At 46.0% G+C, this 27,769-nt stretch overlaps 1 protein-coding gene across 1 annotated transcript in view; it reads left to right on the plus strand.

Moving 5' to 3' along the window:
• The window catches only part of LOC119120045 (A-kinase anchor protein 13), a 47,956-nt gene extending 20,621 nt beyond the window's left edge, over positions 1-27,335 (plus strand). Inside the window, 29 exon segments of the mRNA XM_037246640.1 lie at positions 3,460-3,514; positions 7,987-8,132; positions 8,999-9,348; positions 11,113-11,290; positions 11,372-11,474; positions 12,904-12,946; positions 13,022-13,136; positions 15,100-15,265; positions 16,762-16,829; positions 16,945-17,014; positions 17,353-17,503; positions 17,587-17,723; positions 17,831-17,977; positions 18,082-18,338; positions 18,472-18,597; positions 18,720-18,837; positions 19,047-19,295; positions 19,374-19,450; positions 20,489-20,670; positions 21,199-21,281; positions 21,356-21,544; positions 22,903-23,049; positions 23,735-23,808; positions 24,233-24,277; positions 24,466-24,516; positions 24,624-24,896; positions 25,032-25,211; positions 25,355-25,634; positions 25,801-27,335. Coding sequence (XP_037102535.1) covers positions 3,460-3,514; positions 7,987-8,132; positions 8,999-9,348; positions 11,113-11,290; positions 11,372-11,474; positions 12,904-12,946; positions 13,022-13,136; positions 15,100-15,265; positions 16,762-16,829; positions 16,945-17,014; positions 17,353-17,503; positions 17,587-17,723; positions 17,831-17,977; positions 18,082-18,338; positions 18,472-18,597; positions 18,720-18,837; positions 19,047-19,295; positions 19,374-19,450; positions 20,489-20,670; positions 21,199-21,281; positions 21,356-21,544; positions 22,903-23,049; positions 23,735-23,808; positions 24,233-24,277; positions 24,466-24,516; positions 24,624-24,896; positions 25,032-25,211; positions 25,355-25,634; positions 25,801-25,853 — 4,113 coding nt within the window. The 3' untranslated portion in view covers positions 25,854-27,335.
• The last annotated feature ends 434 nt before the right edge of the window (positions 27,336-27,769 follow it).

A 27,769-nucleotide genomic window follows, 5' to 3' on the forward strand; every position in this document is an offset into this window, starting at 1 on the left:
GTGGTTTGTGGATACTGCATTTGATCGTTTTAGGACCTCGTGGGGTTGTTTGGTCAGGCTAGCGTACCATTATCGCGGCGCTAACCCCTCTGAGTTGCTGTTACATGGAGCCTCTGTTTAGGAGGATAATCTAATTGGGATTCTCTTTGCGCCAGCAAGGTTTAGGGTTTCAAGCGGGTTTTTGGGTTTGGAACCGTGCTTACTTTGAAGTTACGATATTAAATAAGTGTTGTGGTTGTAACATACACTTTCAATCCAGATTTAGGGTGTGTCGAGCAAGTATTAAGGTTTCAGTACTCGGCTCGGGTTCCCAATAAGGCTTTCAAACCAGGGTATGGCATTCAGGTTTGGATTTTAAACCTTAGAATTTTCAAACAAGTACCGAGGGTTTGTAATCCTAGTGAGAGTTTCCAAATGTCAAATTCTGATTTCAAATGAGGCTTTGCAATGAGGTTTCAATCTGGGCTAGTCAAAGCTGCGGCAGCATGTATACAATCCTTTTTTCCCCACTGCGCTTCACTTTTTCCTCTTGGCTTAAGCGCCGTGTGTGTGTGTGTGTGTGTGTGTGTGTGTGTGTGGTGTGTGTTGTGTGTGTGTGTGTGTGTGGTGTGTGTGTGTGGTGTGTGTGTGTGTGTGTGTGTGTGTGTGTGTGTGTGGTGTGTGTGGTGTGTGTGTGTGTGTGTGTGTGTGTGTGTGTGTGTGTGTGTGTGTGTGTGTGTGTGTGTGTGTGTGTGTGTGTGTGTGGTGTGTGTGTGTGTGTGTGTGTGTTGTGTGGGTGTGTGTGTGTGTGTGTGGTGTGTGTGTGTGTGTGTGTGTGTGTGTGTGTGTGTGTGTGTGTGTGTGTGTGTGTGTGTGTGTGTGTGTGTGGGTGCGCCACCAATGATCATTGTGAGGGAAGAAGCTTGGCTGTGACTCTCCTTTCAATAATGACGCCACTCGTCCTTTGCACGCGACTCATTGTGGCGTGATTGCAGATTGTAACCTTGATTACGTTGTTTGCCCTTCATCTTACGTTCACCTCCATCTACTCCTTCTACTTTGGGACTTGAGTCCAATGGAATAAATGACAGATAGAACTATTTGCTGGTGCCCGAGGTTAGGGGCTAAGCCTAAAACTCTCTCGTCGACATGCCAGTTCACATTAAAGGCACGGACGGTTCGCCGCGCCGCTAAAACGACACAGCCGCTACCGCTGATGATGATGTGATGTGTTTTACGGGCACCGAGATGCTGGGATGTGAACTCCCGGCTGGAGTCAAGTCGTTTGGCCCAGAGCCACGAGCTGCTGCTATTCCGAGGCAGGAGGAAAATGTCAGCCCACCGCTCTCGCTCTCTGTTTTTTTTCCCACGCTGTTTCCTCTCTCCCTCGAACTCGCTCTCTCTCACACTCGCTAGCGCTCTCCTCTCTCATCCTTTCACCTCAAACAGAAGCTGACATCAGCAGCAAGTTTAAGAACTGACTAAAGTGAGGAAGGAGGGACGTCTTACACACCTGGCTTGAAAAGGGTGACCTTATTTGAAAGCCAATGTCAAAACAAAAAGCTAACGGCTAGTTGTCATGGTGGCTTTCATGGCACATCAGCTTGAGACTTCCTCCGGTTTTAGTGAAAGCGATTGAAAGATCCATATCTGATTTAATGAGCCATTTGTAGTTTGTGTGTGTACTTAGACTTGCATGGCTTATTCTTCGAGACGCTCAACTTTATTTATCGTGCGCTTGAAAAGAAAATGAAGCTGTAACAAAGATTGACACAAATAGAAGTCTTTATTATCGGTTGTATCGTGGGGATACAATGAAATCGTGGCTCCCGAAAGCATACAACTCAACCAATAATGAAATATAACAACGATTGCGTCGAGTAATGGCAGGATCAATGTTCTCACAGCTCAAGAGTTTTTCGATCCCCGTAATGGGAGCTTCGTGACGGCAACAACTGGCCAGGCCAGCTGGAGCCGAGCGGAACTTGGAAGGAGACCGAAATTCCCACCGCCACCGAGCTCTTGAATTTGTCAATTGTCTCGGGGAATTTCACTTTCCACCCCCGATGCTGGAAACATGTTAAACTCTTAAGTGGAGTCGAATTGCTGAACGTTGCATTTGCTTGCGTTGGTGTTAACGTCGACTGGTGCCGTTTCATTTGTGCGTGTGTGTGCGTCCATGCAGTTACGTGTGAGCAGCTCATCGAGCATGTTTGTTCCCTTTTCTGTTTGATGTGATGTTGGCACAAGCATCTGTGCGTTAGTGCGTCAGTATTTGTTTGGGGTTTGAAGTATGCATGCGAGTACACCAAGTCCTTTGCAAAAGGAGCATAGTTTCTCAACTGATGAGCATTTGCCACCTCACATGGAAGTCAGTCTGCGAGGCTCACACACGTGATCTTGTTTTTTTCCCCCCCCCCTCTCTGGTGTGTTCGCTTAATCAATGACTGCACTGTCTGGGTCTATTTTTTAACTTTGACATGACATCACCGCTGGCTGAGCTGGCCCACAAACGTGCTTTCTCATGGGAATCGTGTAACCCATTGCAATTTTTTTTTTTTTTAAAAAGCCATTTTGACCAAAAGTAGCAATTATTCTATGTTCCATTGTATATAAGTAAGTTCCAAGTTGGCTCTATTTAATTAGGTCATGGATATTGTATTATGTTATACAATGTGAACATTTCACTCTTGTTGAAAAAGAAAAAAAAAAAAAAAGAACAACCTCCGGCGCTCCTTTATTTTACATTTGGTCAGACCGGGTTCTCTGAGCCGCCACTGCGACTCACTGTCACCTCCCTGATAAACAAATAAAGCCTCGAAGAATTTGCATAGGGATGAAGAAAAAAGTGTTTCATGTAAAAGCTATTACAGTTTTTAAAAAAGATGTGAAGTTCTTCACAGAGAAGCCAGTGATGGTTCTCAAACTTTAAAAAAAAAAAACAAAAGGAAAAAAAAAGTTTAAAAATTTAAAGCCCATTTGATTATAATGCAAAATAGTTTCGAATCTAATAAGTCCGAGATCTGCACAGCCACCGAAAAGTGGCTGCAAAGCCAAGTCAAAGGCTCTCCACTGTTTCCATCAACTTTAACACGGAGTCTGTTAAGTTGAGCGAGCAGCCAATTCCCCAAATCACTGAAGCTTTGACTGCCACCTGCAAAGAAGTGAAGGTGGTACTTTTGGGAGGGGTGTGTGTGTGATTACTTTGTAGCTAAAAGCAGACTTGGCAGGCACACACACACACAGCTGTTGTATAGCACATATGAAGCAAAGCCTCGCGTGCTCACGGCCAACCCATCTGACGCCCCCTCCTCCCCCGAAGACCCCCGGAAGCAGGCGCCTCAGGGGCCTGGCAGCCGCCTCATTGTCGCCTCCTTTCCGACACTTGCGGACGGCCGCATCACTTCGTCTCGCCGGCTGACGCGTGTCACATGTTGCTGAGACTGATTCAGTGTCTTCCTGTTTCCTTCCACTTGGTAGATCCACCGCGACGGCGAGACGCCCTTACAGCAGCCGCTCGACGCTCAACACTCAGGTAAGACCAACTTCCTTGATGGTTTTTGTGACTCGAAACTGATTTTATATAGGCGTCAGTGTTTATTTGTTCGGTAACTCCTTTGTCGTTTTTGCTGATTGCCCATGTGACTTTCCACATGTACAATTGATACCGCCAAAGTGCTTTGTCTAGCCAAGAGTGAATCATGTTCTAGAAAAAAAAAAAAAATTTAAACAGCCCGACTTCCTCTCCACGACCTTTTTTCTTCCCACACACACTTGCACGTCGTTCGGGTTGAGAGAGCACGAGTAATGAAAATAAAACCTTTTGTTAGCAAATCAAGCTCTTTACAGGCGTTAGTGACCGCAAATTTGTGACTAGTAAAGAAATGCAAATAAAAGTCATGCTGAATCGTCAATACTGCCAGAATTATCAGGCCCCCCCCCCCCCCCCCCCCCCCCCACTGTATTCATTAAAAACCAGCTCAGAATGTCCAGCATGATCTTTTCACACCGTAAGGAGAATTGCTGATAAATCAGCTCCAGGCAGTCCTAATTAGCTGCCCTCCAATTGACTTATCGGTGCTTCTCGCTTGTTAGCGTCCCCCGCGTGCACACGCCCCAAAGCTCCCGGCAAGTCGCGTCCTAATGATGCCGGATTTTTGGTGTCAGGGTCAAACATGGTCAAATTCAGGGTTGAGATCTCGATCCGAAAGGTGCCAGCCCTTTACTTACTCCACCATCCATCCATTATAGTTGTTCGGGGTGGCTACAGCGCATCCCCCTTCTCCATCGACGTCTATCTTGTGCATTCTCTGCCCTCATCTCTTCTCACACTACATCAATCAACCTTCTCTTAGGCCGCCTTCCTCTTGCTCTCGCAGCAGTTCCATCCTTCTCACCATATGCTCACTATCTCTCCTCCGGGCGTGTCCGAAACATCCAAATGAGCTCTCGCTAACCCGAACATGATGATGAGCTCATTTCTAATCCCATCCATCGTTGTCACTCCGAAAGAAAATCTCAACACCTTCATTTCCGCCACCTCCAGCTCTGCTTCCTGTCATTTCTGCAGAGCCACACACAAAAAAAAAAAAGAATTTTGCCAAGATGACATTGACTTAAGACCGGAACTTTTCTTATTTTACATATGGAACATTGGCCCTGTTTTTACGCTGACTCGGCAAAAAGCCGTGTTGTCGTAGCTAGCAACTCATTTGTTGGGACTTGAGGATCTTTTTTTTTAACTATGAAAGACTTCTTAGATAAAGCTAACTCTGCATAAAGTGACCTTGTTGTCATGGCGTGTTTTGCTCAGATGTAACTTTTTTTTTTTGCGTCCTCTGAGAATAAGTGGCTGGTGAACCAAAGAAGGGGAAATAAATGAAGCCCTTATCTGCAATCTGTGTCTGTCTGGAGAAAACACTTAAAGGTAGAGACTCCGGGTATGAAAATGTGGAAGGCAATGAGGGCGCTCGATGATAGGAAGGCCCGATGGCGGCTTTATCTCCTGCGTTATTTCTCACCACATTCATTTCCTCGGATGCGGATGATTTGTTGGGATCATATCTCTGTATTCTTTTCCCTTCCTTACATTTTCCCGCCGACCTTTCAGTGGCCTCTTTTTTTATTTATTTATTTTTCCCCCCACAGTGATGTCCAACACCTTCGATGTTGCGAAAGAGCGACTCCTGCTTGTCATGATCTGTGACACTGGAAATGCGTCTTGAATACAAACCCGCCTCGTCGGGTTGCATCCCCCGCGAGACACGCGAGGATTTGCTGATGTCTCTCACAGATGTGCCTTGAAACATAAACATTGTCGTTCCCAGTTATTCTAGTTGACCTCCAGTCGCAGTGGAGGATGGAAAAACAATCCCCCGCTTTAAGAAACGCAAATATGTGCCATGCAGGGTTTTTTTTGGGGGTCAAATGGAGATAAACCTAGTGTGAAATGCTCTCCTTGACATTGATGCGCTTTACTCAAAGGCTGCATTAACCCGCAGGTCTTCATGCTCATTTACGCGTCTTAAATCGCTCAAGTAAGAACTGCAAACACGAATATGGAATTTGGTATGTACTACAAAAAAAAAAGCCTCAGCGAAAAGAAAAGAGTCAACCGTTTTTCTTGGGATACTTCCCAAATGGACTCTGCAGAGCCTCCCAGATTTTTTTCTTCTTCTAAATTTAAACTCCCGAAGCTTGTTTTACCTTGCAATGTGAAATTTGATTGGCATGCGAGTCGACCGTCAAAAACGCTCTCAAGAATCTAAACGCCCGGCAGTAAGTCTGACATTTTGGTTTGAGTAGTAGTGCCTGTCTGATTTTTATTTTTCCTTCTGAAAATCAGTCTTTGCACCCAGTTTTACCATCAGCGTCGATTGAATTGGACAATGCAAACCCAGCCAGGATGACGATTGCGCTATCCTTTTTTTTTGTCACCTGTTGCGGGTGTGTTTGCGACAGCTGTCAAAACTTGCACTAGCTTGCAAGGTTTAGTGAACAGTTGCGAGAGTGTGGACACACGCGCACACACACGCAATTGAAATGCTACGTCCATATGAATAACCAAAGGTTAAGCCAGCTGTCAGAAGCTTGAGTGGCTTTCATGCCCGGCATGTTTAATGTTGAGTACGGATGTCTAAAAGTGAGGCGAACAGTCGCCTGAATATCTTAATTAGCATGAATATTAGCACTGTGGCTAAAAATGAACGTAGACTTTTTGATTGGCCGTCTCATGAAGTTGTATACAAAGTCCAACCAGCAAATATTAGCAGCATTTTATTTTCTGACCTTTATTCCAAAAAAGCCATTTTGAAATTCTATACACGTGATTAAATGACAAAATGTAGTCATCGGCTCCATGCCGTGGTTCATCAAGCAAAAGAAAGCTTTGCGGAATTAGCCAGGAAATGGCCGCCATCCCGCGAGAGCCGTCGAAGAATTTAAACCTCTCCTACGTTTTGTGAAACAAAGCTCCACTGCATGCTTGGCTTCTTCTTTCAAAGGAAAATGATTGCTAATTATTCAACTACAGCCGCTTTGTCCTCCTAATGAAGTCCCTCAGCAGTAGTCGCTCAGTTGACGTTCTCGGCTGCAGGATTTGTGATTGGAGCACCCCCTTGGTGTGATTCCCCCTTCTTCTTTGGGTCCACTGCAGTCTGACAATTGTTCTTAACACACGTACTAAATGGAGTCGGTAGTTCTTTGGAACGTACACGCCTTAACTCAGACCGAATTGTCAAACTACATGGCCGTTCAATTTTATACTGCAGAATGTTCTCTTATTGCCTCTGTCAATATACTGCCAGCAAAGGGCAGAGGTGCATGTCGGTTTCCATCACACCATTTTTTTTTTTGTACAGTGTCAAATGAGTGGTTGTATTAAAGTGTAAGAACAAGTTGATTGCCTTGGCGACCTTTGACGCCGAGTGACGGAGGCACTTTTGTCATTATTGTTGAGTAATTGTCAATTTAGCCTTATTGTACGAGCATGTTCAGTGGTTAAAGAGAAAATGCTTGAAAATGACATATGGTATATATTTGGTGGAAATTGTACTTTGACTTTGGAGAAACTGTATGTGACTTTAGCACCTTCAATGTGTCAATGGAACGTCTCCATTTGTTTCCATAAGGGAGACAGGTCCCCGCGGTGTGTAACAGACGCACACACACGACCTTACATTTCCTCTCAAGGCTGAAAAATGTTCTGTGGGAGGACAAAGAATAACTTCCTCTCTCGCAGAAATGATGCAAAATGAGAAAATGATGTCATCCATTTGTGCCCGGGCAGCGGCTAAAGTAAGCTGGCTGTTGTCGGGCTCTTGCGGATTCTTCCTCTTCCTTTGTTTCCATAAATGTACAAAAGCTGTTGCTCTTTGTGCTTTACTTGTATGATGACCTTGGATAGAAAACTTTTTTTTTTCATATACTCTAGTATATAAATTTGAGTTTAGCCTCACAGGAGTAACTGTAAAAGTTTCCAGATTAAAAAAGATGGCCTTTATGTGATTCATGAAATTCATGAAAAACCAAAAGTCTACAAAAAGTGTCTGTATTTTTCATAACAACACGTGGCAGCACAAAATACTCGTCAGGTGGCAACAAGAGGAAAAAGCTGACTTTGTCAGTGTGACACCTCCATTCAATTCAGGTTCAGAATGACGTAACTATCCATCCTCATGGCCTCTGATAATACCTCCAAAGTGGGGAAATTGACTTGTCGCATGGAAAAAATGCAAGGAGGGTCTCAAAACACACAACCGGTAGTTGTTTGCCTTCACGCTTCACACCAGAGAGCTATTTCTTTTTTTTTTTTTTGTCTTGTCAAAGACAGTCAGCCATTGAGCCAATTTGTCTTTTCACACCTTCTCAAATTTCAAGAGCTCATTTCACCTTCTTGCCCAACAGCCTTGCTTATTGTGTTCACAGTGGGAAGTGAGATGAATTGTTCTCAGAAACTTGCTTATCTCCAAGCTGTTCAATTTTGACCATTGTGCGGTGTCTTTTCAGGGTCTTCACGGTCGGCAACATTGCCTGCTTTGTCCAGCAGGACGGTCAGCAGCCACAGTTGCTCCTCGACCACTCACAGAGACTCGGGTAGCGATGCCGAGAGCTTGCTGAGCGCCGAGGTGGGATACGACAGCGTCTTCAACAAGGTTTGACCCGCTGCGCCAAAATCTTTTTGCCCTAGAAGAAAAACAAATGTTAAAGAACTCGTGACAGGTTGGGAAAATACCATTTATCGACCCGGTGGCGGACACCTCGGCGTGCCACGTGCATTTAGATCTCCTCCTGGTTCGTGTTGTGCGAGGATAACATTAAGTCCTAAACCGGGAGATGATTCCCTCTTTAAGTGCAGTCGGCCGGGTCACGTGGCTCGCCTGGATGAACCCCGGCGGTCACGTGATCTCTGTGACTTCCCAGAGGAAGTAGGGCGGGCTGGCACAAAGCCCACCTTTCACGACTGGCTCTCCTGACAGACGGGTCTCTGTGACAGGCTTCTTGCGCCGCAGCTGGTGGCACAAAAGGCCACAGTTCGAGCTCGCACCTTCAAATGAACTCTTAATAGACTGTTTGTGCGTGTGCGTGCGCGCGTCTGTATGCGTCACCCGTTTCCCACCACACCAGATATTATTGAGCTCAAATAGTCTTGATTAGGCAGTGACCCTGTGTGACCTTGCCGCACTAGCCGCCACGATGCTGAAATTTAGTAGTGGTTGGAAAAATGTACACCTTCATAGGAAAGACACATTTTGACAAGTTTGAAAATATCTACGGAAATGAATCAAACACTTTGCAGGTTGGTAACATTTTGAAAAAAAAGTAAAAGGAATATAAAATGGAAAAGGATTGAAATCTAAAGTTAATAAATTTGATTTTGTTACACTGGTGATAATCCCTTCAGGGGAAAGTCAAGCAGTTGCCTCTTCGCTTTAAAAAGTCAAAAGTTGTCCCCAGAGTTACTTTTTACCTTTCAAACCAAAACAAACAACAGTCTGTCATCTCACCTCAATTGTTCCAGAATGACGAGCGAGTGACGGGCGGTGACAGCACCAGCGAGGTGTCCATCTCCTGCTCCTCCACGGACGACACGGCCAGCGTGGGGCCGTCCAGCTCCAGCCCGGACGGCAGCCAGGGCCTGGGTAGCAGCGGCTGGAGCCCCGAGGGCAGCGTCCACCCGGGCGCCCCCGTGCCCGCCGCCGACGGAAGTGTCGCCGGGGACGCCGAGGAGGAGGCCAAGGACAGAGTGAGCGAGGTGCCGCGGCGCTCCTGTCTCCTGCGCAGCAGCCTGCGCTCCCTCTCGCCTCTTCGCCGACACAGTTGGGGACCCGGGAAGAACAACGGAGGAGGCCCTGCCATGAACCAGAGGAGGTAAACACCACCCCGAGTCGGTGGGGGAATTATCTTTCACTTCCTATCTTTGTCTGATTCATCACCTCCCAGCTGCAAAGGGAGACTGACACGTCATAGGAGAAGGTATAGATTGGATTTTTTCTGTGTTCTGGTAGATGCAGAGCCCCGTCTCGCACATGTGCTTTTACCAAACAACCGCTGCATTGTTGTTCTTTCCCCACAGGCAGCGGTTGTGGGTGTGGTGTGTGCTTCTTGCTGCTCGGAATGCACAAGGACCACATGAGTGTTTAGTAGCTCTCATGTTGCTTAAAGAAAATATGACACACACATACAAGGAATGAGAAGAGCTTGTGGTCTGAGACTAGTGTTTTACAATTCCCTAAACGGACGCACATGAGACAGAATAGATGTCCTCGTGATTGGTGGTGTTTGTTGTTAATATCCAAACATGCTGTGGCGACGATGTCGGGAACACGTGGAAAGGAAAAAAATCGTACGTCGTTCAAACAATTAGGTAAACAAATGAAAATGGTTGAATTTGAATATCTGAAAGGGAAAGAGATTCTTTCCATGTGTCAAAATCGGCCGCCCCACGTCTGGATTTGCCCCGCCTGTCTCATCGCTCATCCCGTCCATCAGTCAGTCAGCGGCCCATGTTAGCAGCTGCCGCTCTGATTCATGTTGGCAGACGACCTCGGGGCTCCGCAAAGCGCCGCGCGATAATAATGTCATGAAGCGGGCCTCGGTGTGACGGATACGTTTGCGGCCGACTCCCCGAGGATAGGTGAGCGCTTATCTGCACTCCGACAATCAGCCAAGTCACGGGCGCTTTTGGTCCACTTGAGGTTAATTATGTTCCGATGTGACGGGCCGATGATTTGCTGGATAATGGGGTGCCATGCAAAACCTCAGGGCTGCGACGGAGATAAGGGAGATTTATCAGCGCTGCAGCCGGCCGGGCTAGCTCATCCCGAAATGTAGCCGCTGGTTTTGCCTGCCTGTGATTGCCGCATCGGGATTTCCTTATTCAGCTGCCGTTGTTTGCGTTGTGAATCCTGTTCAAATAATCTGTCAGCTTTAGCCGATTGAAGTAATGGCCTCAATTCAAATTTCATTTCAAGTCCTGTCCAACGACATCGGCAATGGCCGCTGTTTCAGTTACTGCACATGGTGGCGTACTTGCCCATTGTTTCTTTCAATTGGATGTTTGTGTCTAACGCAGAGCTGCGACCTGAAAGTCATCTCAGGTCATAAAGCGTCACATCATAAAGCTGGGTAAAAGGTGCCTGCCTACTTTGAAGAATGGAGATTATGAAATTTTGGTGGTAGATATTTCATACTTAAAACAGAAAACCCAGAATTAAATATTTAATTTGCATCTCTTTTTTTTTTTTTCTTCATTTTTAATTTTTTATATTTTATTTAAAGATGTATTTAATACTTGGAACAAAATCATTTTCACCGTTTTAATTATAAAGCATGCCACTTGACATTTTTTCCCATTGATATTTATGGTATATATTTATTTTTCGTTGATTTGTGTTTATTATGTCGATGTTTTTCAATTTGAATTCTTCCTGTGTGTATTACACCGATTTGACTTTTATGTTTGCTCTATATGTTTTGTTTCAACATGTGGCTATAAAAACAGTTGGACTCCGTAAATAGTTGTCTTGTTTTAGCCCAGTCATGCAAGCAAAAACAGAACGAGTAAAACTGTAATCCAACCGATTGCTTTGACATGACTGCAAGCCGTAATGTTGTTTCTCTGTGTCGGCACAGCTACAGCCTGGAGGGCCTGAGTGGCAGCCAAGACGAGGCCCGGCGCCCGGCCAGTCAAGGCGCCCGCATTCTAGAACCTTCCAGAATGCTGCAGCACGACGCCGATGAGCGTGGCTCACTCGTGTCGCTCACCGAGGAGCAGGAAGAAGCGGGGCCGCCGTGCGGCCTAGAAAAGCAGGTGGGCTCTCACCCAGGCGCTCTGGTTTGGACATGTTCTGTCGTTTGACTCGTCTCACCCTCGACTCTCGCGCCGCCACAGAAGTCGAGGCGCTATCGTCCCTTGAGGAACAGCTGCCCTCCGATGACGCTGCCCCTCACCAAGTCCGTGTCCATGCTCGCCATCAGCCACAGGGACATAGACGGTGAGTGGCTGAGTTATGTGGCAAATGAAAAAAAAAAGGTCAAGACAGATAAACATGTTTCCTCCGCCTGCGCTTTTACTAAAATTTGTCGTGATGTGTAAAAGGCATCTGGTTGAGGTGTGTTGTTTTATTAGGGAAGGGACCGCTTTTTTTTTTTAAGAAGTGTTTTCTTAATATGTCATTAACCGCAACGTGGCAGACGAGCTGTCGGTTCTTAATTTGTGATTGAGCGCTTGCTTTGGTTCTTTCCCCGCCTGCGCCCTCACCAGTGGTGGGACGTCTGCGCCGGAGGAGGCGGATTTCCTTCTCCTTCAGCCTTTCCCCAATCCTCACAAAATCTAAGTCTCTGTCCCTTTACGGCGACTCGTCCACTAGCGACGATGACGATAACGTCAGTAAGTATTTAGCCGAAGGCCAACGGGATGTGCGACGTGACCCTTAGACACCCTGCAGTTCCTTGTGCATCCAACAAGGGTGGGCAAACTGTGGCCTGTGTACCCATAATGGCTTTTTTTTTTTTACCTCACCTGTTTATTTTCAGATAACAACAAAAATCTAATGTGACTCTTAAGGGGCAAACGTTTGCCCACCCTTGGCCTACCATGTGAAAATAATCATCCTTTATGCCAGTTGACATTGGACTTTTATAAAGAAGTCCACGAGCACCAAAATGCACCAGCGTCCAGACGAGGTTGGCTGAGGCAGGAGAGCTAAAATATACATGGAAAAATGAATTATGAATTGCAGCCCCCCCCAAAAAAAGCACCTCATGCTTTATGCTGACTGGTTTGATAAAATTCTCCTGAAAGTTAAGACTTCTTTCGTGGAGCTCAACTTGCCAAAGTTTTTTGATTTGGAATGACAGCAGACATTTTTGAACAATTCATGACAAAGGGCTTCGAAATTCAGCCATTTGGCTGACAAGCATTGAGCGCAGATGCTCCGGGGACCGCAGGACATGGATTATTTAATTTCCTGCCCCGCTTTTTGGAGCCCAGACTCCTTAAACGTTGACCAGGCGGGAGAAATATTTGTGGCACTTAATTGTTTTTGGCGACTCTATTTCTGCTGAGCAAACAGTTGCATATATTGATTGTACAGCAATATATTGCAGACAAGCGTGCAGTAGATTTTTCAGTTTGAGTGGTTTCTCTCGAGTCCTTCTGTTTGTTTCTGTTGTGGAAGGGTAGAGGTTGTCATGACGAACTGGCAAGAGTTGATGGCATTGAGTGACAGGTCTGTGTCGTGATTCAGGGAAAGTGCAGCCAAATGTATCTCGCTTAATCTGTTAGCTGGGCTCCAGCACACTTTGGTTTGCTTTTCTCCCTCATTTCTTTATTTTTTTTGATCACCGCCTTCCCTACTACTTTTGTTTTGGTAGAGCAGATGAAGCAGTGGCTTTTTTTTGACCTACTTGTTTTCTTTGCAGGTATGAGGTCTTTCTCCAGCCCGTCTGGGTCGCTCGCGTACAGGTCAGTGCACCTCCTTAGTGCTCACGCTATACAAATGTCATGTGTGCGTTCTCATGAGTTTTTTTCGCTTTGTAGCATATCGGAGGAGGAGCCCGGGCCGCTGCGGAGCGACACCGAGGCGGGCAAGGGTACCACCAAAGTTAGCCGCACCTTCAGCTACCTCAAGAACAAAATGTACAAGAAGAATAAGGTGAGACCGCTCACCTGAATTTTAAATTCTCCTCATCAGTCGCATGTATTGCACAGTCGCCTTTTTTGGAACGTATAGTGAGATAGCGGTTAGCACGTCTGCGTCACTGATGGTTTTGAATTTGGGCTCTTGCTGCGGCTCCGAGCCGCCATGCGCAAACTGGCCGGCTGTCGTCAGGGCGTCAACAACAAAAGGCTGATTGCAGAAGTGCCGGCCTCACTTCCTTTTTGTCACTCGGCGCAATGGCGTCTCGCTGCCGCTTCTTGTAGCCACCGTCGCCACTCAGCGATGTCATGCAGAGGGCTGATGCGGAGCCATGGCTTCTCGCTGAGGAAGTGGAAGGGCTGGCACCAGGTAGGGCGACCGGCATGGGAAGGCTAAACGTCTGGCGTCAGATGGTCTTTGCAGCAACATATCAAACGGAGCTTTCCGGTTGTTAAAAGTGTCGCAAAATGTCCTCCCTTTTCTTTTTTTTTTTTTTCTGCTTCTTGACAATCCCTGAAGTGGCAAAGATGTCGTCTTATTATCAGACTTTGTGAGACTCGCCGTTTTTCATTGTTGGTCAAAAAGAGGTTGTGGCAGGAAGTGCAAGTTTCGACACAGTCAGACGTTCAGAAGAGTTGAAAATCGTGTAGACTGAGATAATGGCGTGTTCCTGGAAGGCGAGCGTCTTCTCGTTGTTCAAATGTTCCTATTCTGAGGTCATCATGACAGTTTTCTTTTTTTGTAACGCTCTGGTGGTGGCATTGCTAAAAATAAATAAATAAATAAGCCGAGCATGGAATTAATTCTTTTGATACTTTTTGAAGTCTCAATGTGAAGCCACACGAGAGTTTCTGTGCGACTATAACGAATGTACTTTCCTAAAGATTGCTCTAAGTTTCCACATATAGATTTCCCGCTCTAAGTTTCTTCTTCTGAGATTTGTGCCCGGGAGCCGTTGCCTTGTTAACCTGAGTTTTGGAAACACCGCTGCGGTCGTTTCCTTTGGGTTTGGGTGGATGCTGAGTGACGTCAAGCCGTGAGAATAGGAGCTCTTGTTCTTCTCCACATCACTTCATCGGAATTGCGACGACCCGACGGCAGCGGGGTGACGTCACCGCTCTTTTCTGTCTATACAACAGTGCCCGATGAGGGAAAGGTCGGGAAAAGCGAATTCCCAGACGGAACGTCTCTGTCAGCTGTCACGCTTCCCGGGAGGAACCAGAGTCATCTTACAACTGTGTCATTCTTGATCATTGACGACATTTAAAGGAGCCGTATTATGGGAGATGTACTTTTCTGTTGTTTGTATGCAAATGCATCAAGTGCGACTTTATTCGACCAAGTTAGTCTTGGGTTGACTAGCTATTTCTAAACATGCGAGCGGTGAGCAAGCACTTCTGTGGCGACAGTTTCCATCATAACCGCAGCCACAATTGGTTGCTCAAGTCAATATGATGAGAAGCTAGACTAAACCTGTCTGAGCTTCACGTTTGTTTTTTTATTTTTTATAAATGCTACCCAATTTGGGCATCAAGGTTGGATAATTGTTCCTTTATTGCTGCTGTAATGTTTGTCATGAAATCGCTCGGTATAGTTTAGCAGCTGGTGTAGTAAAAAGAAAGCGGAAGTGTGCATCAGGTGCTGCCTTCCTCCTGAATGCTGCAGTCTTGTCCTTTTTTTTTTTTTTTTTCTTTTGCAGACGGCACACAAGGTCAAGCCCGTGTTGCGTTTTGATTGTGAAACGCGCCCAAAGTGAGCTCAACTACAAGATGTAATGAAGCAATTAGTTCTTTGCGTAAATAATGGGCCGCTTAATATTCCGGGACCCCCTGTCGGGGCCGGTAATAATGCCGCTCAGCTGGATTCCGATGAGGAATTTCCAAGCATCCATGCGTGTCTTTTTTTTTTCTTTTTGGCCGACTTTCACGCTCCAAAGTCACTGTTTTTGTTTGTGTGCCGGTGTGCTCCATCTGTGCAGGAAAAGGAGAAGGACAAAAAGGAGAAGGAGGCCGCCAAGGAGAAAGACAAGAAGGCAGTCAACGGGCATCACTTTGCCGCCGTGTGCCCCGGCCAGGTGCCGCCGTGCTCCCACTGCTCCCAGTGTAACAAGGCTCTCAGCAGCAAGGAAGTCTTCCAGTGCACGTGTAAGTGCCGTCACGTGTCTTTTCCCCCCCGCACAATGGAAGGAGATCAAGAAATTAGAAAAGTACATTGATCAAATCCATTGATGAAAAAGTGATTGTAGAAACAGCTGCAGGATCAGTCACCAGTCTGGTTAGTGCGACGAAAGAGAAAAAAAGCAAGAAAGAGGATGTCACTGCTTGCGCAAGATTCTGGCGCAACAGTGTGAAAAAGCAGAAAGCAGCTTTCTGCTCATATGTCCCGTCATTGTGCTTCTGAGGGTGTTTCCAGGCAGATGCCGGCCTGGAAGACGTTCAGGCATTTGTACAGTCGCCCTTTTGTGAGAGCTCGAGGCAATGTGCGGGGCCTGCCGCCGCGAAATGTCATAAAAAACCCTCGTAAAAGCGTTTTAAGAGGAGAAAATGAGTGTGGGTCTCCGAAGCAATAATGTGCCTGTTACGTAATCTGCAAGGTGAAAACAAAAATAAAAATTACAAAGCATTCCATTAAAAAAAATTACAAATAAAACCAAAAACAAATTAAGCAAGAGGAATACATTAAAAATACAAAACAAATAATTTTAATTAAATATTGAAGTACAACAAAAGAATAAAATCATGACTATAGCTTGAAATACTACAAATAAAATGTAAATACATGAAAATGAAATGACTTTTTAACGGTTTTGAAATTAACATCAACTGTAAAGAATAAAACTTGAATGGATGCAATTCAATTATGCAAAATATATTTTTAAATAAATGTAAAAACCTAAAGATTACATATGAAATAAAGAAAAAATACTACTAAAATACCCACAAAATATAAATGTGCACTTTTAAGCAAAACACAAAGTAAAAATAGGAGAAACGTAATTCTTTCACTCTGACTCAAACTAAGTGCTATCATTGACATCATTGTGAAAGTAGGAAGTGCGCACTTTCACATAGACGATGATGTTTTCAAAATACAAAGGCGGGGGGTTATTTCCATTTTACCAAGCACAAAGTTAAAGGTCGGAGGTCATGGTTTCTTAAACGGATGCTTTTGATAGACAACCACTGTGACTGTGTCTTTGTGATGAATTTTTAGAACCTACGTGTGTGAAATGGCAGGGCAGAACTTTTGTCGTTGTTGCTTATCCTTAGTGCATTCAGTCCCCTCGAAGTGCACCTTTTTGTTTTTCAGCACTTTTCAGTAGTAGCGTTAGGGAAAGATGATGTATGAGTCTCCATTGGAAACAAGAGTATATTTGTCCTCCAAAACTCTAGCCGAAATCACACTTTGGCATTCTCCCTACGACTGAGAAACTTTCCCATGCATAGCAATGGCTAATGTGTTTGTCAGCCATCTTAGATTCCACCCCCCCCCCCCCCCCCCATGTATTACCCCCGTGTTGCATCACACACCGCAATCTGCTTTTCATTAGCCGGCCAGTTTTCCAGCCACCACACCTCTTTTTTTTTTTTTTTTTTTTTTCCTTTTTTTTCACCCGTTGATCTCCTGCTTTTCTTTCCAGACTGCAACGCCTGCGTGCACAAGGGCTGCAGGGACGCCCTGGCCGTTTGTGCCAAGGTGAAGATGAAGGTAAAAAAGCTCCACCGATGCGTTGGCATGTCGTCCCGTGGGCCAATACTTACTCTTTCTCTCTCTCTCTGTCTCTATTGCTCTCTCTCGCTCTGGTCCTTTTAATGCTGGCCAGTTGCCCAGGCAGCAGTTTAACACAGTGCCAGATTCCAGCTCCTTCCCTGGTGTCACCATGAGGAACAAATGTGAGTTGCGGACATCAGACGCAGCTGTAAACTTGCAGTCATGTACAGCAACGTTAGCTACACACACAATGTCAAATGTCAATTCAGCAGAAGCGCTCGAAAACCATCCAATATGGCGCAGCGCAAGCAGTAGCATTTGTTTTTACATGTAAAACCGTTTTTCATAAAGTTTTTATGATTTTGTTGTTTTTATTACATGAATGATTTCAATTTTTTCTTTTGAATTATTTTTCTTTTAATATTTTTCTTTTAACTTAAATTTAAAAAAAAATATTTCAAAGTAATATTTGCATTTATTTCAAAATACGAACTGAACAGTCTGCTCTTTTCCTGTCCAGCGTGCGGGACGAGGGAACGCCCCTGGTCAGCCGTCTTGTCCCCAGAGGACCACACATCTATGACGTTGCCGCAGTCGCGCCGCCACACCAGCCTCATGCCTTTCCACGGCAACAACTTGTCCAAAAGTCTGTCCATTAGCAACATTGCTGGGTGAGCTGGGCAGGACGATTTCCGCCATGACGGCATCTTGCCATAATATTTCTACATTGACTTGAGCGCGTGTGTGTGTGTAGTCCAGTGTTTGACGAGATTCCCATCAAGGGCCTGCGCTATCTTTCCCAGTCCACCGACTCGCTCAACAGGACCAATCAGGTCACAGAGTCCATGGAATCACTCACCGACGAAGGTCATTACACACCATCGCAACCATGTAAATAAATGGAGACCGATTACGATGCCTTTATGAGTGACGCATTTCTTTAAAAAAAAAAAAAAAACCAGACGTTAAACTGGAAGTTTGCCCGGTGCTCGTTGCAGGGACGGAGATGATTGACAGCCAGCTGATGGGCGAGTTTGAAGGCGAGGCCAAGGAGATGGAGGCCGACTCGTGGAGTTTAGGAGTGGAGCAGCAGTACCTGCAGCAGCTGGACCGCAATCTGGTCAAGAGGCAGGATGTCATCTACGGTACATACATGCCACCACCTCACTCAAACCTTATGGATGATGAAGCCATCACGTCCAAATATTTTCATCAGTTCTTGACTCATTTTTTGATATTTAATGGGCAGAGCTGATGCAAACGGAGATGCACCACATCCGCACGCTGCGCATCATGTCGGAGGTGTACAGCAAGGGTCTGCAAAAGGAAGTGCAACTGGAGCCGCAGATCCTGGAGCGGCTCTTCCCCGCCCTGGACGAGCTGCTGGAGCTCCACACGCAGCTTCTCCTGCGGCTGCTTGAAAGGAAGCGCGAGAGCCAGGCAGAGGTCGGGCGCTCGGAGCGAGGTGTCGTCGTCCACCGGATAGGGGACATCCTTCTCAGCCAGGTGAGGGACACCTTCAAATGGGCAATCATCACGTTCACTTGCCAACCAAAGCACACGTTATAATGTTACGACGAATTAGGAAAATAAAATATTGCTTCCACATCACTAACTTTGCAACTCATTATTTGCCAAGTTCTCGGGATGCAACAGCGAAAGCATGAAGAGGATCTACGGGAGGTTCTGCAGCCGCCACAATGAAGCCGTCAGCCTGTACAAGGACCTTCTGACCAAAGACAAACGCTTCAAGGCCTTCATCAAAGTACGCCCATCTTATCTTCTTCTTCCCCAGACGGAGTTTGTCAAACGACAGACTTCACCCAAAGGTGCTGCTTCCGACCAATTACGACACAAATTGATGGATGTTCTCTTTGATTCATTTAGAAAAAGATGAGCAGCAGCATTGTTCGGCGTCTCAGCATCCCAGAATGCATCCTGCTAGTGACCCAGAGGATAACCAAGTACCCGGTGCTGATTCAGAGGATCCTGCAGCACACGAATGGTTAGACGAATGCCGTGATCGGCGACCCTTGAGCTCTTCATTCATACAAATTATGTTCATCTTTCTATAACGGGGGTGGAAATCCACAATATGGACAAAGCAAAAAAAAAAATCTTCATTGTAGATTTCCCCTCCCACATGCCTTGAACACAATTACACTCGAAAGCAAAATCTGACTTGGCAGCTCACTGACTTCCTCCTGGGTGCAGAGGGCGACGAGGACTACGAAGGGCTGTCAGAGGCGCTGCGCCTGGTAAAAGAACTGATCGCCGGGGTGGACGGCCGCGTGAACGAGCACGACAAGCGGCGGCGCCTGAAGGATTTTCACAGCCGCACCGACAGCAAGTCCATCATGATGATGAAGAGTGGGCAGATCTTCGCCCGCGAGGACCTGCTGCGGCGGCGTCTCGTCCACGACGGCGCGCTCCAGCTCAAGAGCAGCCAGGGACGCCTCAAAGGTGACGATACTTCCCTAATCATCCGGGGGGGGGGGGAAATGTAGAAAACGTGTTCATAAGTTCTCTCTGTCTTCTCAGACGTCCACGCGCTGCTCCTGTCAGACGTCTTGGTCTTTCTTCAAGAGAAGGACCAGAAATATGTCTTCGCCATGCTGGTGAGTCAGAAAAGGAAAATCTCTATCGCAAAACAAAATACACCAAATTCAAGTATTAACATTTCAAATGACGTAAAATATTAATGTGGATACAGTGTTTTTTTTTTTAATCATTTTAATCTTAAAGATAAAAAGAAATAGTAGGCCATCTGGCAAGTATCACAGACAAAACTTTGTATGCAAGAATGTGTGGGGAAAAAAAAGAAAAGTAACTTGTCATACAATTAAATAATGTTATGCCATGTATCACATAGCCACAAGCTTTTTTTTCCCACCTTGCACCCAGAGTGAGCGAGAGAAGGGGGATGTGGTGACCTGCGGCAAAAAAAGCCACACTCATCATCGTGAAATTGCCCGGCCATTTCTGAGCGCCTGCCTTTAAAAAGACAAATAACATGTTTGTGGATCGGAGGGCAGCCTTGGGCAAAAACACGAGAGGTGGTGGAGCGCAGACTTCCGCCAAGTCCAAACCATCCTAAAATTCAGCTCCACTCATGGCAGTAATGCATGTTAAGTGAGTTTTCTGCAGCGCCATCTGCTGGATCTGGTGGGCCACTGACCCACTTGGCCCCGAGCCGAGCGGTCTGTAACCAGAAAAAATAAAAAACAGCTCAATTTGTTTTTAATTTTCCCTCGGCGCAGTTTTGTGTTTTTGTAATGGAATTGTGCAAACCAACCAGCGTGAAAAACAAACAGCGACATGCTTCCTCGTGGCCCATTACCAACAGCAAATATCTTTGGCCCTCCACCTACGTCGATGTGGCCATATTGATTAGAAGAGTTTTTACAATACTTAAATTTTATTTCCCTTGCGGATGAGGACTTTTACTATTTTGTATTGTTCTCCATCCTTGTTTTTATTCCCTTATTCCATCCAACGCTACTCTGCTTGTATTCCCCTGCTCACTTTTGATGCTTCCTGTCATTTTTCCTTCATCACCACATTTCCTGCTCACTGCCTCATCATCATCGCCGCCATCCCTTTCTCATGTCATGTGTTTTCCTCCTCCTCCTCGGACCTCCCACCCACCCCTGTAGGACCAGCGCTCGACCGTCATCTCGCTGCAGAAGCTGATTGTGCGCGAGGTGGCCAACGAGGAGCGCGGCCTTTTCCTCATCACGGCAGGCATCGAGAAGCCGGAGATGATGGAGGTGCTGGCCAGTTCAAAAGAGGAGCGCAACGCCTGGATGCAGTTGATACAGGACGCCATGCAGTCCATGTGAGTACCCCCCCACTAAACAATTCGATGGACACTACAAAAATCTTATCAGTTGTGATGTCGAAAAAAAAAAATCTAATTTAAGTACGACAATGTACAGTAATGCCATGCATATTATTCACAGGTCGCTAATAAATACCAAATTTGTCTATTTGTATTTTCAATCTCTACAATCCATTTGCAGCAATGTGCTTAAAAGGTTAACTATATTTTTTTGCATTATTTCTGAAAAGGCCCAAATAGGCCACAAGAGGATTTAAAAAGTAAGTCTGAGAAGAGTCTCACATTTTCTGGGATTAACCGCAGAAGAATTGCTCCTCCAATTTCCCAAATTGCTCCTCCAATTGAAGCAATTGGTTAGCAAAACTGCTCCTCAAAGAAAAAAAAAAAGCTGTTTTGCTGCTTTGGATTTAATAAGCTTTAACTGCCAGCTGTATGAATAATCTCAGGCTGGACTTGTGTTTTTGTTCATAAAAAGTTCTGTGAAAGTTAAAATAAAAGTGAATGCGTTGTCATCGTGCGGCACAGGGAGAGGGACGAGGACGAGGGCATTCCCAGCGAGACGGAAGAGGACAAGCGACAACTGGAGATCAAAGCCAAAGAAATGAGAGGCGAGTTAGCAAATTAATCCAAAATGTCCTCTGCTCTTCTGGCAATATTAAATTGTCCTAAATCCCTCCTTTAGATTTAATGAAGCAGAAGGATTCTGAGATCATGTCCCTGCTGGAGGAGAAGGTGCGGCTCTTCCGGGGCATGTGTGAGGGCTCCAGCCCAGTGGAGGAGGCCTGCCGGCCCAACGAGCCCTTCTTCAGGTCGCCCGGCGGGCCGGAGCCGCCCAGGGGGGCCTGCATCATGAAGGACGCACTGCAGGAAGGTAAGCGGCGGAGGCTTAAATACCGCCGATGAGTCTTGTGCTTGGTAAGGATGCCCGAAATGTTTGTTATTGCTTCCAGGCCCTGCTGCTTCTCTTCTAAATGCAAATTATTCTCACACTCCATTGTCCTTAAGGACACAGCTGCAGTCAAGACTGGTTCTGTTTCTCCGACAACACAATTCGGCAACTTGGGCGCTAAAGTGACTTTTAATGTCTTTTACCCCGCGCAACTTCCTGCGTGCTATGCTAGCACATGGAGAATGCCGCGATAAGGATTCGGAGCACGGCTCCATAGAAATAAATGGCACGACGAGAAATTCATGATGACTTCCATGATGTCATGAGGTCCTTTTCACTTCTCACCCTGCACCTCACAAGTCAACGGAACATCTAAAAATAGTCCAGAGGTTCCGAAACAATTGTACACGACGTACTGATGTGATTCCGTGCCTGATGCACTGTGACATAAATAATGGCATGGCCCCTCTTACCGCGTTTTTATGATAAATGCCACTTTTATAGATAGAAGAGAGAAGCTGAAGATGAAAAAAAATAGGGAAAAAATGTCATGCTCAGTCATAAACCGGCGCCGCATAGGCAGCATGATAATATCAGGCTCCTCTTTGCTCCATCTGACCTCCCCCTCCCTCCCTCCCTCCCTCCCTCCCTCCCTCCCTTCCTCCCTCCCTCCCTCCCTCCCTCCCTCCCTCCCTCCCTCCCCCCTTCCTCTGTCTGATTTTCCATATCACGGCCGAGTACTAAAAACAAGAGAGCCTCATCCTCCTTCACGGTTGTCTTTGTTTGTTAGCATGTAGCCGTAGCAATTAGCGGTAATGAACACTGCGAGTCGACGTACAAAACCATCAATTCAAGGCCTGTTGAAGATGTCTCAATTTGTACTGCGGTTCTTTTGCTTTTTGCACGCGTTCCGCCTCATTTCATCCGAGCACGCCAACGTTATTTCCACTTGATTAAAGAAAATACACGTTTGCCCCCCCCCCCTTCTCCTGTTAAACAACAATTTAGCCGTCCTGAAATTATTCACGGCGCTTCACTTTCTTCACATTGCTTACAACAAAATTGGATGTTTTCCCTCCAAGTGGCTCGACACGACAGCCCATAAGGCCGCGTATGGCCAACATGGCAGCAGCAGTAATGTGATCACTGACGCACACACACACACACACACACACACACACACACACACCGAGGTGAAGTCTCGTCAACATATTTGAATGTGAAGTACGTGGAACAGGTTGTTGCTTGGCAACCGCGAGTGTAACTCCGTTAGGCGGATGATTAGTTTACTGACCGCGCATTGATTTTTGTCTGCGTGTGTGTGTGTGTGCGTGCAACAGTGGAGATGCTGCAGAGCCTGGTGAACAGCAGCCTGGGCGGAGCGATGGCCGGCGTCCAAGACGGCGGAGCGCCCGGCTCGGGGTGCCTGCCCCGACGGGCCGAGACCTTCGGCGGCTTTGACAGTCACCAGATGCACCTCAGTAAGAGTAAGTGTGCTAGGTACAGACACGCAACCAAGTGGGAACCAACAAAGTGACTCCTGCTCCGTTTTTTATTGCGCAATTAATTCAAGGTCCCACCTTTTTCAAGATAATTTGAGTTGGAAATGCCCTGGAAGCAATTTCCTGAGCTATTAAAATCAAAGGGAAAAAAAAAAAAAACACCTGCAAGAGTAGACAGCTGGATTTCTCAGTAATATTCAATACGAGAAGAGTCTCTATTGGATTGCTTTTTGACTTGAATTGAATATGGAAAAGGAGCTTTGCTTTGATTGGTGCTAAGCTGTCTGCTGGCGGCCAAGTCTTCATCGAAAGCCATTCATTCATTCCTCAAGTCTTGCGAGGTTGCAGGTGATGCCGTTTTAGCTTTTGCGCGCCGTCGTCATTTTACCTGAGTCGAGTGGGCTTGAGCTAACCGCGAAGAGAGAAAGTACTCACGGAAGATGTGGCACTCTTGCTCCCATTTCAAACGGCGTAAACATCCAATTCAAACAAGGTCGCTGACTCATTTGGACCGACGCTATGCATAAAAATGTGGGAGGGGAGGAAAAAATATTTGGCAGTCATTGAAGGACTTCCACATTATGCGCTAAAATATGTTCAAGGAATGTTAGCCTCTCATGTCGTTTAATGAGATGGATCCTAATCTGTCTGTCTGTCTGGTGTCCTGTAGACGGAGACAAAGACGAGAGCGAGGACGCCGTCAGGGACCTGCGGAGGACTGAATCCGACAGTGTCCTGAAGAAGGTATGCAAAGCTGCAGATTTTTTGAGGCGTTTTATTGTCCAGGAGGAGCGATTATGGCAACTATATGGTACGGTATATAATTTGAGCACAGAGTGGAATTTATTCTTGGATCCCTTAGATGACTTTTTTAATTGTTCCCTTTTTTTGTGTCAAAAGACAACGCTCGTCAACTGTGTATTATTTTATTTAGTTCTTTCGCCCGCAGTGTCATGAATAACGGGCACAGATTACGTAATAATATTAATAGCCACATAACTTGGTGGTTTCTTGTCAATTTGACAGTTTTTCGCTCCCTCTGTTACGTAAGTGTTACATAATGGTCTCCTTTTTTGTACAACAGGGCAGGCACACGCAGACACTCAAAAAGCACCCACACTCGCACGCACGCTGACACTGATTTTTGTCTTTGCGTGTGTGTCGGCAGGGAGGAAACGCCAACCTGCTGCAGCTGCTCAAGAGGAACAGCGAGGTAAAGAAGCCACTTCCCGTCGCTAACCCGATTAGCTAGACCGCTGTTGACATGGGAACCCGCCAAGTTGGCGTTTTCCACCTCTGTGTAGCTTCGTCTCATAGGACACTTTGACACACTGTCCGTTTTGTAAACGGTAGATCACCTATAAATCAATATGTATTGATTATGTCAATATTCACCAACAGCAGGTGCTCCACAGCGTCTCCAACCTGCACTTCCTGCTCAGCACGCTGCAGGTAGGACACCATATTTATCATTTTTGTGCCTTTTACAGAAATATTGAGTTGTCAGAAATAAGCCAATGTCTTTAGGTCTGATGATTATTTTTCTTTTTTTTTCTCAGGCAGTTGTGGTGCAGCAGGACAGCTTCATCGAGGACCAACGTCAGGCACTGAGCGAGCGTTCGCCGTCGGCGTGCTCGTCGTCACGGCCCTCCTCGCGGCCCAGCTCGTTGATCGAACAGGAGAAGCAGCGGAGCCTGGAAAAGCAGCGGCAGGAGCTGGCGACACTGCAGAGGCAGCAGTCGGCGCACGCCGAGGAGCGGCGCCGGCGTGAGAAAGAGTGGGAACTCAGGGAGCGCCTTCTTGGCGACAAGGAGGCCATGCTCAAAGTACAGGTATGTTAGGTCCAAGATGAACAACAGGAAAACTTGACTCGGCAAGATTTATCAAAACAAGTAAACATTCTTAGCCTCACTGACGTATCAGTATAATGCATGGATGTATCATAAATGAAGCGGCCGTCATTGCAGGAGGAGGGTCTGTCCAAGCAGCAGCGGGCGCTGGAGGACGACAGGCGGGAGCTGGCGACTCGGAAGGAGGACTACCAGAGGGACCTGGAGAGGCTGCGAGACGCCCAGAGGAAGCTGGACAAGGACAGGGAGGCCCTGCAGAGGCAGCTCGACAAGATGAACGAGCTGCGACGCGCTGAGGTAAACAACGGCTCAAAAAGTCACTTTGAACGGGCCCAAGAAGAAACGTGGGAAACGTGCCACTTGTTATTATTCACGCTCGCCGCCACTCGGGCTGAACCATTGCATTTGCAACATCATGCGACATGACGGTTGATTTGCAGCGGACGCCCTCCACCGCTTCGGAAGAGTCCCAGTTGGCGGGAAGCTGCCAATCTCTAGATCAGGACCCCGCGGATGTGTTCTCCTCGTCTTCATCGTCTCAACGCTGCAAGGCCAAGACGCGCGGCCTCAACCCTTTCACATCCTCATCATCTGGGGCGAGCGTCCCCAAGGCCGGCGAGGCCAACACGCAGCTCTCCAAGAGCCTGCTGCAGCTGGCCAAGAATCGTGGCAAGGAAGGCAAAGACAAGCGCAAGAAGAAGGTCAAGGGACAGGCCGCAGGTACAACTCAATCCGAGTTAGTGGGTGTCTTTGGTATTAATAGTCGTAAGGTATTCATCGCATTTTATTTAAAGAAAGCACAAAACTGAAAGATGTGATAAACACAATAATGGTTCGCGGGTAAACTGTTCTTCCGTCCGTAACATTTTAACATTGTCAATTCCAGAGCCGCAGCAACTCTCAGAGGCTCCTTTGGATGGAGAGATCTTTTTCTGCTGATTCTCATCCTCCTCTTTCCTCATCCTCGCTCAACGGCAAGACTTTCTCTCTTGGCCTCGCAGCCTCTCGCCACGCAGGAAGCGCCGGCGTTCGACCCACTTCCCTGTCTTGGTGGCGCGAGAGTTGCTCCAAACTTGCAGCATGTAAGCAAACCACCACAAAATGGCCACCATTGATTTTGACCCCATCTCTTCATACCTCCTCTCGTTCTCGTAAACAAACTCTTTGGCTCGCGTGTTGATTGGCGAGCGTGCACACACAAACGCACACAAGTTGTAGTGATGCGTCCAAATGGCGCTGGGCAAACAGACGGGAATGTCAACAAGCTCCATATGGGCGCCGCAGCCTGAGAACAGAAAGCAATTTCACTTGAAAACACCACGGCGGCTGGGAGCGTAGAGGGAAACATGCCAAAATGAAAGAAAGCATACTCTGAAGACAAACTCCACGTCGCTTTACTTTGAAAAGCCAGTCGCGGGCACCGTCAGCCAGTGGAATTATCGCAAAAGTTTTTATCGTTGGCCGTTAGCGTCCATCAGTTTTGCCGCCAAGCACTTTGCTTACCGTTTTGTTGTTGTTTTTGGTAAAACTTGAGGAGACCATCTTGGTTGTTTTTCTAAGTGGCAACAGAGTGAAGAAAACACGTCAGCCACACAATTCAGTCACAAAATGTTGCCATACCTTGTTTTATTTGCGCTGAACCTTGTCCAACCAAAAGAGTCTACAGTCCTGCCGCATTTTGTGCTATAGGGCCTTTAAATACAAAACAAAAATCCTGATCAAAATCTAAAAATGATCAAATTCTGAGATCCACATTTGGTTGTCTCACAAAAAGCCTGTTTAGCCAAATTTTGTCTTCCCTCCCCTAAAAAGCATTCCCTTGTTTTTCTGAATCACAAAATTCAGAGTTACTCGTTTTATTCATGTTGAATGTTGTCCAATGTGATGTGCAAAGCAGTTTTATTTTTACCCCCAAAAAGTACATTCCTTGCTTTTCTGATCAAAATCTAAAAATCAAACTTATCTTTTTAAGTCCACACGAAGAACTCGGCAGCAAATCAAAATTCTGAGATCCGCCTTTTATTCGCGTTGTGCGTCATTGTTAGAGAAAAATCACCTGCTGCCAAATTTGGTGATTTCATTTCATTCAAAAACATTTCCTTGTTTTCCTAATAGAAGATAATCACTAATTAACTGTTATCATTTCCTATTTGGCCAATATGAAATGAGATGCACCTCGTTAAGACGCTTTTGAGCTTAAATCTCTTTATTTGCATAATACACCACCGAATTTAAAGACTTTTTTTTCCTGTACATTTTTTTTGTCTTAAAAAAAAGCAACTATAACAAAATTCTGTTCCAAATCGGGTGATTTGAAGATGCTTTTCCATCGGACTGCTCCGCCTCTGAATTTAATTCTGTTGGTTAGTGTTGAGTATGTAATGAAAACACAAACTGTCAAATGTTGTGTCTTTTTATACTTTAAAAAAAAAAATCTGCTTTTCCAAAGAATAAAAAAACTTAGTTAGGACATTTACTTTCTACCAAATTGATTAAAGACCTTGACTTCTGGGGGGTGTCTACTAAATAAATAAACAGATAGCTAAAAAGTCACAGCATTTGGTGATACATTGGACAATGCCACTAACCAGATTATAATTTTATATGACTTGATCTGTTAGTTACCTGCAGGACAGGTAAAAGGAGACAGGAAGTTGAAGCGACTATTTTTTTTTCTTTCTGACTTTAATGGGACGCTCCGGAACCACCAAGGGGCACTGTGGATTATGACGTTTTTGTTTTTTTGTCTGTGACCTATTGATCCCATTTTAATGCATAAGTAACAATGAGCAGAAGGCAGCAGCTTTATTGTGGAAGGACAAATAGAGCTTCTATTTCCTGTAAGGGACAATCAA

This window comes from Syngnathus acus, chromosome 3 (assembly GCF_901709675.1).
Source record: "Syngnathus acus chromosome 3, fSynAcu1.2, whole genome shotgun sequence".
Lineage (NCBI taxonomy): Eukaryota > Metazoa > Chordata > Actinopteri > Syngnathiformes > Syngnathidae > Syngnathus > Syngnathus acus.